Source organism: Cebus imitator, unplaced genomic scaffold, assembly GCF_001604975.1.
Source record: "Cebus imitator isolate Cc_AM_T3 unplaced genomic scaffold, Cebus_imitator-1.0 Scaffold39, whole genome shotgun sequence".
Taxonomy (NCBI): domain Eukaryota; kingdom Metazoa; phylum Chordata; class Mammalia; order Primates; family Cebidae; genus Cebus; species Cebus imitator.
The window spans coordinates 817,551-830,075 of record NW_016107354.1 but is presented as its reverse complement, the minus strand read 5'-3'; the positions used below and the strand labels follow the sequence as shown (position 1 = coordinate 830,075).

At 50.9% G+C, this 12,525-nt stretch overlaps 1 protein-coding gene across 1 annotated transcript in view; it reads left to right on the top strand.

Moving 5' to 3' along the window:
- LOC108302183 (katanin-interacting protein) overlaps positions 1-12,525 on the top strand; it is a 110,241-nt gene that overhangs the window by 70,750 nt on the left and 26,966 nt on the right. Inside the window, exons 11-12 of the mRNA XM_037737566.1 lie at positions 7,880-8,602; positions 10,190-10,395. Coding sequence (XP_037593494.1) covers positions 7,880-8,602; positions 10,190-10,395 — 929 coding nt within the window. The remainder of the gene's footprint in view (positions 1-7,879; positions 8,603-10,189; positions 10,396-12,525) is intronic.

The window sequence follows — 12,525 nt, the reverse complement described above, 5'->3', positions numbered from 1 at the left end:
TTTACAGTAGATGATCTTCAAGGGCGCTCCTGATTCTGAAAGGAGAGTCCATCAGGGCAGGGATTCTCAATATTTACACTCAGATTTGGCTCCAGGGAAGGAGCATGGATAGCAGCTGGGAGTCAAACCATTGAATCCAAACTCGGCCACTTACAGACCTGGGACCTGTAGCCAGGCACACAGCTCTTGGCCTCAGTGTTTCATCTGTAAAATGGTAATGACTTCCCTATGCAGTGGGGAGGGAATGAGATGATGGCTTCTCAATAGCAACACTGAGCCTGTCACATGATGCGCGCTCGGTGAGCAGTAGCCATTATTTCAGCACTAGCGTGGCCGAGGTCCTCTTCCATCCAGAGTGCTCAGGCCTCACCCCTAAAGCCTCTGGATTTAACCCCACCCCCTACCACGTGGGGGCACAAGCCTTGGAGCCAGGCCGCCCGGGCTGGTTTCCTGGCTCCATCACCTCCAACCCACACCCTGCTAAGCCTCAGTTTCCTCATCTGTAAAATGACACTAATAATACATGGGGTGCTGGGAGGATCAAATGAGATCATACTTGTGGAGCGTTTAACACAGCGCCTGGCACACAGGAGCCCCCAAAAGATATTAGCTGCTCTGACATCGTCACCACCCCCTCTGAGATGATGCCTCTGGGTGAAATATCTATGCGTAGCTAAGGCATGCGTTTTTTTTCTGGTTTTAGTTTCTTTTTTTTTTTTTAGTTTTTATTTTAAGTTCCAGGATACATGTGCAGGATGTGCAGGTTTGTTACATAGGTAAACGTGTGCCATGGTGGTTTGCTGCGCAGATCAACCTATCACCTAGGTGTTAAGCCCAGCATGCATTAGCTACTCCTCCCAATGCTCTCCCCCTCACTACTACACCCCCCAGCAGGCCCCAGTGCGTGATGTTCCCCTCCCTATGTGCATGTGTTCTCACAGTTCAGCTCCCACTTATCAGTGAAAACATGCAGTGCTTAGTTTTCTGTTCCTGCATTAGTTTACCGAGGAGAATGGCTCCTGGCTACATCCATGCCCCTGCAAAGGACATGATCTTGTTCCTTTTTTTTTTTTTTTTTTTTTTTTTTTTTGTATCTCACTTTGTCGCCCAGGCTGGAATGCACTGGCACGATTTCAGCTCACTGCAACCTCTGCCTCCCAGATTCAAGCAGTTCTTGTGCCTCAGCCTCCTTAGCAGCTGGGATTACAGGAATGTACCTCCATGCCTGGCTAATTTTTGTATTATTAATAGAGGTGGATTTTGCCATGTTGGCCAGGCTGGACTCAAATTCCTGACCTCAACTGATCCACCTGCTTTGGCCTCCCAAAGTGCTGGGATTACAAACGTGAGCCACCATGCCCGAACTTGCTCACATACACTNAGGCTAGAGAGCAGTGGCGCAGTCTCAGCTCACTGCAGCCTCCACCTCCCAGGTCCAAGTGATTCTTCTGCCTCAGCCTCCCAAGCAGCTGGATTATAGGCACATGCCAGCATGCCCGGTTGATTTTTTGTATTTTTAGTAGAGACGGGGTTTTGCTGTGTTAGCCAGGATAGTCGTGAGCTCCTGACCTTGTGAACTGTCCATCTCAGACTTCCAAAGTGCTGGGATTACAGGGGCGAGCCACCACGCCCGGTCCAATCTCATTCCTTTTTATGGCTGTATAGTATTCCATGGTGTATGTGTACCACATTTTCTTTATCCAGTCTATCATTGATGGGCATTTGGGTTAATTTCATGTCTTAATGCATGCATTTTTTTAATGATTCAAATCAGCATCTTCTCTATTAGGGCTCTCTCTAATAGAGACATACCCCTGACATGTCACTTAGGATACAGGAACAAGTTCCTCAGACTCTGTCTTCCTAGGCAGAGCAGCCTCCCCTGGTCCCCCAGCCTCACAGACTGTTGCTGCTCACCCCTTCTGAAACTTAACACCGAAGCTCAGTCAGTGTCAGGAGGAGGACAAAGTGGAAGGAAGGAGTTGAGGAGCTCTCCGAGGGCAGGTACCTGGCTCATGGCAGGTCCTCCGCAGTGTGGGAGGGTCACTATAAGAACTGCAGTGACCAGGTGCACAGCATGCTTGCGGTAAGCTAGGCTCTGGTCCAGCACGTCACCCAGATAACCTCATGGCAGACTCATTTTACAGATGAAGAGAACCTGAGATTGAAGTCACATTCTGTAGGTCACATAGACAGTCAGGACACGAACTCAGGCAGATCAGCTCTACCATATGTGTTTCCAAACACTACCCTTTAGTAGTCACTGCCTGTGGTCACAGCCATCGTCACCCATTTGCCCCGGAAAACCAGGCTATCCCAAGCTTTCCCTGCACAGAGTCGTGCAAAGCCTCCGGGAGTTCTGAGGCAACCGTGTTATTCTAACTCGCCCAAGTTCAGGAGATTTTGTTTCACTTTAATTTCTTTCCAAGCATTTCAGGCTTGGCTCAGTGGCACATTAAGAACCAAGCCCTTGAGATTTCATGCCTGTTAAGCCAGAAGAGCTAAAAAGGAAAGTTGCTTAGAAATTTTACATCATCCATTACCTCAAGCCAAATCCCATAGCCATGCCCTTCTGGAAAGGTGCAGGCCAGCCCACCAAGAATGCTTGTATAGAATGACTATCCGAGTTCCATTCTGGGATCAGAATTGTGTTTCCTTTATAGGAGAGTGCCTGGGAACTGGGTGCACTGTCTCACACCTGTAAACCCAGCACCTTTGAAGGTTAAGGTGGGAAGATTTCTTGAGGCCAGGAGTTCAAGACCAGTCTGGGCAATATAATAAGACCCCCATCTCTACAAAAGTTAAAAAAGAAATAGCTGAGTGTGGTTGTGTGTGTCTGTAGTCCCACCTATTTGGGAGGCTGAGGCAGGCGGACCACTTGAACCTAGGCACTGAAATGCCTGAAAAGAAATTAAAGTGAAACAAAGCCTGCAGTTCAAGTCTGGAGTTCAAGGCTGCCGTCAGCCATGATCGTACCACATCACTCTAGCCTGGGTGACAGAGTGAGAGACTGTCTCTAAAAAAATGAAAATTGGGCACGGTGGCTCACACCTATAATCCCAGCACTTTGGGAGGCTGAGGTGGGTGGATAACTTGAGGTCAAGAATTTGAGACCAGCCTGACCAACATGGCAAAACATCGTGTCTACTAAAAATACAAAAATTAGCCAGACGTAGTGGTGTGCACCTGTAATCCCAGCTACTCGGGAGGCTGAGGCATGAGAATCGCTTGAGCTCAAGAGGTGGAGCTTGCAGTGAGCTGAGATCGTGCCACTGCACTCCAGCCTGGGCGACAGAATGAGACTCTGTCTCAAAAAATAAAATAAAATTAATTAATTAAAATTAAAGTAATTGAATTTAGGGAACTTATAAAAATCAAGACAGAGCAGGATCCCATCTCTTAAAAAAAGAGAGAAAGAGCAAGAGAGAGAGAGCGAGCTTGAGAATTCTTATGCCCAGCAAAGCATCTCATTGAATGCCATCTGTGTTTTGGAAGTATCTTCATCAGGAGTCAGTTGTTTACAGGTGAAGGAGATCTCATCAGCCCAGTTTGAGCAGTAACAGGGGTGTTATTTGGTGAATCCTTAATGAACACCTTGACCAGTAACTATGTCCCAGCTCTTGTTCCTGCAGCCAATTCCAAAGTCTCAGAGGAGAAGCTGATTGGTCTGCTTGGGTCAGGTGTCCACTCCTTGTCCAATCAGTGATGGCCAAAGGGTGGTTCACTGGAATAAACATGGCTCTGTGATATTCCGCTCGGTACTTCATCATTTCCTGTTTTAGTAGCAGTCACCACATACCTCATGGCAGTGCAGTTGAATTTGACAAACTTGAGTTCAGAACTCCATAGTCCTATTCACCTCAATCTAGGAGTATGTCGGAAACTTTGATAGCACCATCTCCTCATCGGGGGCCCCTCCCAGACTGTGTTGACTGTAGATTGAAGGAGTGGCTTTCTGATGTCTATGCAGGTTATAGAAACGATGGTAACAGGACAGAGCACTGACCCCAGCTGCTCCCCAATTCCCATGAAGTCTCCAGACAGAGAGGTCCGTGGGCCCCCAGCCAGCTCTCACATCAAAGATGTCTAAGAGCAAGACTCCACTACTCTGCTTTTTTTGTTTGTTTTTTTGAGACGGAGTCTTGCTATGTCGCCCAGGCTGGAGTGCAGTGGCGCAGTCTCGGCTCACTGCAACCTCCGCCTCCTGGGTTCAAGCGATTCTCCTGCCTCCACCTCCCAAGTATCTGGGATTATAGGCATGCATCAGCACACCCAGCTGATTTTTGTATTTTTAGTAGAGATGGTGTTTCCCTATGTTGGCCAGACTGGTCTTGAACTCCTGACCTTAGATGATCCACCCACCTCGGCCTCCCAAAGTGTTGGGATTACAGGTGTGAGCCACCGCGCCCGGCCATCTACTCCTCTGCTTTTAAACCCAGAGTGTACAACTTGTGGAGAATAGGTTAGAAAGCAGACGCGGAATGAAAGCAAAGTCCCTGCCTGTCTGGCACATTCAGGCAGTGTCCCTGACACGTGACGTTCGGTGCTGTCTCCTCGGTGCACTTGGAAACCAACCCAGGCCATTCATTTTAGTCAATGGAAATCAAATCACATAAACTGAAGTCATGAGGATCCATATGGGTAGTTCCTTCTGCCAGATGTTAGGGCTCGTGCCTGAGGGGAGAGGATGGAAGAAACCTGTGGTATCTTTTTAAATGGCAGATGAGAAGGAGGGGAAGGCAGAGGACAGGGGCAGCGGAACCGACAGATGGAGGGGGAGTCCCTCGGCCTCGAGGCCTGATCCGGAGGGCTGTGTAATGTTGGTGCCAGCATCCAGCCCTTCACTGGCATTTCCACACCCCAGGGGCTGTGCTGCGCACTGGGACACATCCAGGAGGGAGGATAAGTTGGCGGAGGAGGCCTCTCCAAGGAGGTGGGGGACAAGCAAAGCCAGCTAAGCGGGCCCCTGGAGGAAGAGCACTCCTAGCAGGGGCGCAGCAAGGGCAAAGGCTCTGAGGCCAGAAGAGATAGTCTGGCCAGGCAGCAGGAGGGCCAGTGGGGCTGCAGCAGAGTGATCATGGTGGGGAGGGTAGAGGGGAGGGGCAGGAGTCCGCGGTGGCCACACTCAGAGCTGTGGGCGTGGTGAGAGTCTGGTTGTCTTGATTCTTAGTGCAGGACAGACGATGCCAGCTGGAGGGGTTGATGACAAACTCCTATTTTAGGCACTTGGAGACTGAAGTGACAAAGTGGACACATCTGGACCTCCTAAGAGGTTGTTGGAATTGAAGGATGGTGCCGGGGGAGAGAAGGCAGAGCTTGACCCTTAAAGTTAAGCAGGGCCTGCCTGGGAACGAGGATCTGAATGAGGGCAAGGAGGGATGGTGGTTTCAGGAGAGGAGTGGCCTGGGCCTTGGAACACCCCCAGACTAAGGGTGTGAGAGGGTAGGACTGGGGTGATGGAGAGAGAGTTGTCAGTGGGAGAGGCAGAGAACCAGGGAGGTATAGCAGCTCCTAAGCCAGTGGAGCGGGAGATACCAAATGGAAGAGGTTTGCCGGGGATGCCACACATAGACTGAGGACTGACAAAGACCGGGAGGTGATTTTCACCTGGAGAAGGCGTTTCAGTGGCAGGTTAGGGAACTGTAGGAGTCTTATGGATGCAAAGGCCAGAAAGCCACCAGGAGTTTGACTTCAGGCACAGCTGGATCCAGAAGCTCAGAGGCTGTCATCGGGATCCTCCATCTCTCGGCTGGAGTTCTCTGTGTTGGCTTCATTCTCAGGCAGGTTCTCCCCACAGGGCAGCAAAATGGCCTTTGGCAATTCCACCTCTACGTCCTTCCAGCTTCAGCACCACCAGTTGAAAGAGAGCCCCTCTTTGAGCCAGCTTGGAAGGATGCTGTCAGCATTGAGACAATTAGATGGCCTGAAGGTGGGGGGGGTCCCCAAAGGACCCCCCAGATCAGAGTGGAAGTGGAAGTGGAGTTTGGGTGAGCAAAATAATCCCAGTGGAAGGAGGCACCGGGTAGCAGGGGCTTGAGAGAGGCTGGGAAGGGTAGGAGGGGCGGCACAGCGCCTGAGTGAAACAGGCAGAAAATAGGACCATGGTCGGAGGGAGCCGCAGAAGCAGGTCGCCTTCCTGTTTCTTCCTTTCTCCTCTTTCAGGTAGGAGAGATTTATGCATGTCTGCAGGCAAAGAGGGGAAGGTGCCGGTGGGGGAGGAGTGATTGAAGATTCTGGAGAGAGGAGATAATTGATGGAGCCAAGCCCCCTAGGAGACAGGCAGGAAATGGAGTGCAGGGCACAGTGCGACGTGAAAGAAGGAAAAACAGAATGTCAGTGTCAGCAGCCGCTGTTTTTGCAGGATGACACCCTTAGATGGCGGTGAGCCGAGGCGTGGCTGTGGAAACAGGCCACTGTGTGGTGGCTCTCAAGCTCCATAAGGAGGAGCGTGGGGCCTCAGATGAGTCTGGGCCAGTGTTCTCTGCGCGCTTGGGACACAGGCTGTAGCCACGTGTACGAGTAAAGTCCTTACCTTATAATATACCTGGCTTACTGATTTTTTTAAAATAGCATTTTTGGCCAGGCGCGGTGGCTCACGCCTGTAATCCCAGCACTTTGGGAGGCTGAGGCAGCTGAATCACTTGAGCCGAGTTCAAGACCAGCCTGGGCAACATGGCAAAACCCTGTCTCAAAAAATAAATAAGAATTAAAACCCCAAAAAATAAAACCTCTAAGAATTAAATAAAAATTAGCCGAGCATGTTGGCACACACCTGTGGCCCAGCAGCTTGGGAGGCTGAGGTGGGAGGATCACCTGAGCCTGGGAGGTTAAGGCTGCAGTGAGCCATGATCACGTCACTGCACTCCAGCCTGGGTGACAGAGTGAGACCCTGTCTCAATCAGTCAGTAGCATTTTTTCTTGATTATAAAAGTAGTAAAGGCTAAGCACAGTGGTCATACCTATAATCCCAAGTACTCAGCGGGCTAAAGCAGGAGGATCCGCCTGAGGCCAGGAGGTCAAGGCTGCAGTGAGCCTTGATCACACCACTGCTCTCCACCTGGGTGACAGAGCAAGACCCTGTCTCTAAAAAAATAAAAAATAAAGAAAATAAAAGTAATGCATGTGGGGAACTTTAAACAATCAAGCTGCAAAGAAGAAAATAAAAGTCCTTCCTGCTCCCCACCCAGAAACCAGGAACAATGCTATTAACATGGGTGCGTGTCACCCCGTACCAGGATACGCCGCATTTAAAATGGGTATCTGCCTTTTTCCATTTAACATTCTTCTGCGAGCCTTCCATCTGCCATTAAATTGTCTTTGAAAACACCGTTAAGAGTCACGTGACTGTGACAGGCCTCCAGCGCAGACCCTCTTGTTGCTGACTCAGATGCCCCGGGCAGCAGCATAGCCGCCGGTCATGTGGGTTTCTACAGTGGGGAGCGAATCCTGGCAACATTTCTGACACAGCCAAGTCGTCTTCCCTTGATTCGCACGATGATTGCATTCTTAGAAAATTCTGTCTGTGAAAAAATACTTTGTGTTTTTGCAAAAACAACCAGATTCTGGAATTGAGTTATCACAATTTTTTTACCGACCTGAGTGCCCCACAGGGCAGTCAGAAGCTGTGTGGGACAGGAGACCAAGCTCTGAGCTGGGGTCCCCAGGCAGTGCAGGATTGTAACGTGCCTGGCCCTATCCATCCAGTGCCAGGAGGCCTCTTGGCTAAGGAGACAGCCAGGAGCAACAGTGCTGGTTTCTGGAGGGTCCCCCTGGAGGTGGCCCTGCCTCGCTGAGAGCCACCATAGGTGACAATCTCTAATGGTCCTCACTTCCACGTGTGCCACTCACAGACCTCCCTCTCTTGTGTCCTTTCTTCCAGAAGACACCCAGTCTGCCAGGACGCCGTCACGGTCAAGGTGGCACAGTGAGCAGGAGCACACACTGCACGAGTCGTGGACCTCCCTCAGTGCCTTCGACCACTCCCACCGGGGACGCATCTCCAACACGGAACTCCCCGGTGACATCCTGGACGAATTCCTGCAGCAGAAGAGCAACCGGCATAGCGACCTGCTGCCCTCCAGGAAGGGGGAGCCACCAGGGCCATCGAGAGGGCAGGACGGCTGCTCTGGACAGACAGACGCCGAGGGTGACTTCAAAATCCCCGTCTTGCCTTATGGACAGCGCTTGGTCATTGACATCACATCTACCTGGGGGGACAGACACTATGTCGGCCTCAATGGAATAGAAATATTCAGTTCCAAAGGCGAGCCGGTGCAGATTTCAAACATTAAAGCGGACCCCCCCGACATCAATATTTTACCAGCCTATGGGAAAGACCCCCGCGTGGTGACCAACCTCATCGACGGGGTGAACAGGACCCAGGACGACATGCATGTCTGGCTGGCCCCCTTCACGCCAGGCAGGTCCCACTCTATCGCCATCGACTTCACGCACCCTTGCCACGTTGCCCTGATCAGAATCTGGAACTACAATAAATCTCGGATACATTCCTTCCGAGGCGTGAAGGACATCACCATGCTGTTAGACGGCCAGTGCATCTTTGAAGGAGAAATCGCCAAGGCCTCGGGAACCCTGGCGGGAGGTACGGCGCGTCTGTAAGAAAAGCTCTCAGAGCCCCTGTCTGCCACGTGCTGAGGGCCTATGGGAAGAAACAGACCAACTGGCGAGCCAACAGCAGATCCGTTCTTTCCTTCTTTCCCTCTTTCTTTCTCTTTCTTTCTTTCATTTTCTTCTCTTTTTCTTTCTTTCTCTTTTTCTTTCTCTTTCTTTCCTTCCTTCCTTCTTTCTCCCTTCCTTCCTCCATCCGTCCTTCCTCCCTCCCTCCTTTTTTCTCCTCTCTCTCTTTCTTTTCCTTCCTTCCTTCCTTCCTTTCTCTTTCTTTCTTTCTTTCTTTCTTTCTTTCTTTCTTTCTTTCTTTCTTTCTTTCTTTCTTTCTTTCTTTCTTCTTTCCTTCTGTTTCTTTTTCTTTCTCTCTCTTTCTCTCTTTCTCTTTCTTTCATTCCTTTTTTCTTTCTCTCTTTCTTTTCCTTCCTTCCTTCTTTCCCCCTTCCTTCCTCCATCCGTCCTTCCTCCCTCCCTCCCTCCTTTCTTTCTTCCTTTCTCTCTCTTTCTGTCCTTCCTTCCTTCCTTCCTTTCCTTTCTTTTCTTTTCTTTCTTTCTTTTTCTTTCTTTCTTTCTTTTTCTTTCTTTCTTTCTTTTTCTTTATTCTTCTTTCTCTCGCTCTGCACAATAGCATGATCTCAGCTCACTGCAGCTTCAACCTCCTGGCCTCAAGTGATCCTTCCATCGCAGCCTCCTGAGTAGCTGGAACTGCAGATGCACTAACACTCCTGGCTAATTTTTGTATTTTTTGTAGAGACGAGGTTTCGCCATGTTGCCCAGGCTGGTCTCGAACTCCTAGGCTCAAGTGATCCACCCACCTTGGGCCTCCCAAAGTGCTAGGATTACACGCATGAGCCCCTGTGCCTGGCCACAGACCTGGTGTGCTCATCCCTTCCCACAGCATGAGTGTGCTAGGCCTGACCTCATTCAGCTCCTCCATAAAGCACCTGTCTTGGCCTGGCCTCTAAAGCCTGAGTCTGAGATGGGGCATTCTTTGGCAGGTGACTTATGGAGGGCGTGCTTCTAGGAGAAACCTGGCGTAGTGAAGCAAGGATATAGTTGCCAGGAAGCTGAGCCTCGGCCAGATCTCGAGGGAGCTCTGGAACATAAATTTCAGGTCTTTCCTGCCTGAAGGTGAAGGAGCATGGCATTAGAACCCCACCTACCAGCCGCTCATTACAGCCAAGTCTTCCCAGGTTGTGGGTGTAACTCCCACACCCTTCCAGGCAAGGCACTCCAAGAAGAGGACCCACCGGGGTCTGGGTGGGGTACTGCCAGCATCTGGCGTAGTGCCCCTCCCACACCAAAGAAGTGCCATTGGCCTGATGACAGATCACAGGTCACAGTGATTCTCATGAAATGAGGTCCCTTCTTTAGGTCCGTGTGATGCTTATGGTCCGTGCCTTACATTTGCAAATCTGTGAAGACGAATAAGGTTCACACGAATCAATACCAGTTAGGGGTGTGCAGGTGTATAGCACAGAAGTGGGTGGGTCTGGGCTCTTAACCGACCAATCACTGGGATGTGGAGTGAGCTGACCCTTCTGTCGTCTTGGTAACCCATCAGCCCCGGAGCACTTTGGAGACACGATCTTATTCACGACCGACGATGACATTCTCGAGGCCATATTCTATTCTGATGAGATGTTTGACGTGGACGTGGGGAGCCTGGCCAGCCTGCAAGACGAGGAGGCGCTGAGGAGGCCCAGCACGGCTGACGGCGAGGGGGACGAGCGGCCCTTCACCCAGGCCGGCCTGGGGGCCGATGACCCGGTAGGCCTGGAGCTGGGGAGCTGTGGAGAGACCCCCAGATAGGTTTCTTCCCCTAAGTCCGAGTAGAGCAGGGAGAATGAAGACGGATATCCTTGAAACTGCTGGTACCACTGTGTTGACACGTCCCATTTTTCTACTTCATTTTTTTTGTCCTCTAAGTCATATTTCATTTTCTAATTATTTTTATTTTTTTAATTTTTTTTTTTTTACCCAAAGTAAAGAAAGTATTCAAATTTTAATCAAAGCCAGGAGAAATGAGCTCCGTGTCATCTCTCCTATTCAGAGGTTGACAGTCTCGGGGGAGTTTTTGCTTTGGGTTGGGTTTTGATCATTCACTGTTGTTTTTGATGGAAGGACCAGGAACGCTTTTCATAGGCAGAGTTACAATTAAAATAGCGATCCTCACAGCCACGGATTCCTGAACGCACACCACCATCCAGGCAGGGGACACAGCGTTCTTGTTTCGCCCTCGTGGCAGCCCTGTGAGTGGAGACTATTAATGTTGCCATTTTGGAAACTGACGCTCAGACAAGTCAAGTGACTTGCCCAGGGTCACATTGTGACCGAACCAAAGGTAGAACGTGAATGTGTGATGCCACAGTTTATGCTTTTAATGGACAAGCAACTCATTACTGTTGATATTGTTTAGAGATAGGACGTCGCTCTGTCGCCCAGGCTGCAGTACAGTGGCATCGTCACAGCTTGCCGCAGCCTCAAACTCCCGGGCCTCAAGCGATCCTCCCACCTCAGCCTCCAGAGTAGCTGAGACTACAGGTGCACACCACCACGACTGGCTAGTTTATTTTATGTTTTGCAGAGATGAGGTCTTGCTATGTTGCCCAGTTTGATCATGAACTCCTGGACCCAAGCACTCCTCCCACCTTGGCCTCCCAAAGTGCTGGGATTACAGGCATGAGCCGCCACACCCAGCCAGATACACAAATCTTTTAAAATGAGAGATGATCTCAGGGTCAGTTCAAGTCAGGACCAATAGGAGAAAGAGGAGATGGTTAAAGAGGGTGGGGGAGACGCAGGGACAGCAGAAGCCACAGGCGATGGGGCTGAGCTGTGGGAAGGCCATGACCAAGGCAGGGCAGCGACATGTCCTGTGGACCCTGCAGTGTTCGTCCGGGACTGTGCCCCACAGCCAGGTAGAGCGGGGAATGCGAGGCGCAGGTGGCTGGGGAGTGTGTGCCCCTCCCCACACCCAAGGAAAGCGGCACCAAGAGTGGCAAGCCCCTTGTTGCCAGTTCTGATTTTTACGGGAGAAGCCAGAAAGCTGGATCTTCCTGTAAAAGCTCTCCATTCAAAAATATTGGCAGTGAATTCAGATGTTTTCAAACCTCTGGGCCACAAGCCGGGCCTGTGCTCAGGATTCGACCCAGGGGCTCCAGGTGGGGGTCCACCCTGCGCTCTTCCATTTGCCCAGCGTTTTCTAAATGACAAAGGAGCTTGTCAGGGACATGGGCCCAGCGCTGTGAGGGGCCGGGGGGATCACTCTCTCTGTCTCATGGGAGACCGGCGCCTTCACTTCAGCTTTCCTGGCTGTGAAGCAGCAAAGGCTCTTTTGCCTTCACTTATGGTGCAAAGAGACAATGAGCAAATAGTTCATACCTAAGGCCCAAGAAGGGTGAGGCGGCCCACTGCTGACTGCCTGAAGACCAGGAGTTTTTCATCCTGCTACCTGTGCAAATCATTTGGGCGACTCTAAAAATGCGGGTGTCCGGGCCCCACCCCTAGAGATTCTGCTTCAGTGAACAGCCAAGTTAAGAACCACTCTCTATGGTTTGAATTCTTCCTCTCCTCTCTCCCTCCTTTCCCTCCCTCCCTTCTTCTTTCCCTCCCTCCCTCCTTCCTTTCCGCTTCCTCTCCCTCCCTACTTCTTTCCCTCCCTCTTTCTCTCCTTCCTTCCTTCCCTCCTTCCTTATCTCCTTCCTTCCCTCCTTCCTTATCTCCTTCCTTCCCTCCTTCCCTCCCTCCCTCCCTCCTTCCCTCCCTCCTTCCTTATCTCCTTCCCTCCCTCCTTCCCTCCCTCCTTCTCTCCTTCCTTCCCTCCCTCCTTCTCTCCTTCCTTCCTTCCCTCCTTCTCTCCTTCCTTCCCTCCCTCCTTCTCTCCTTCCTTCCTTCCCT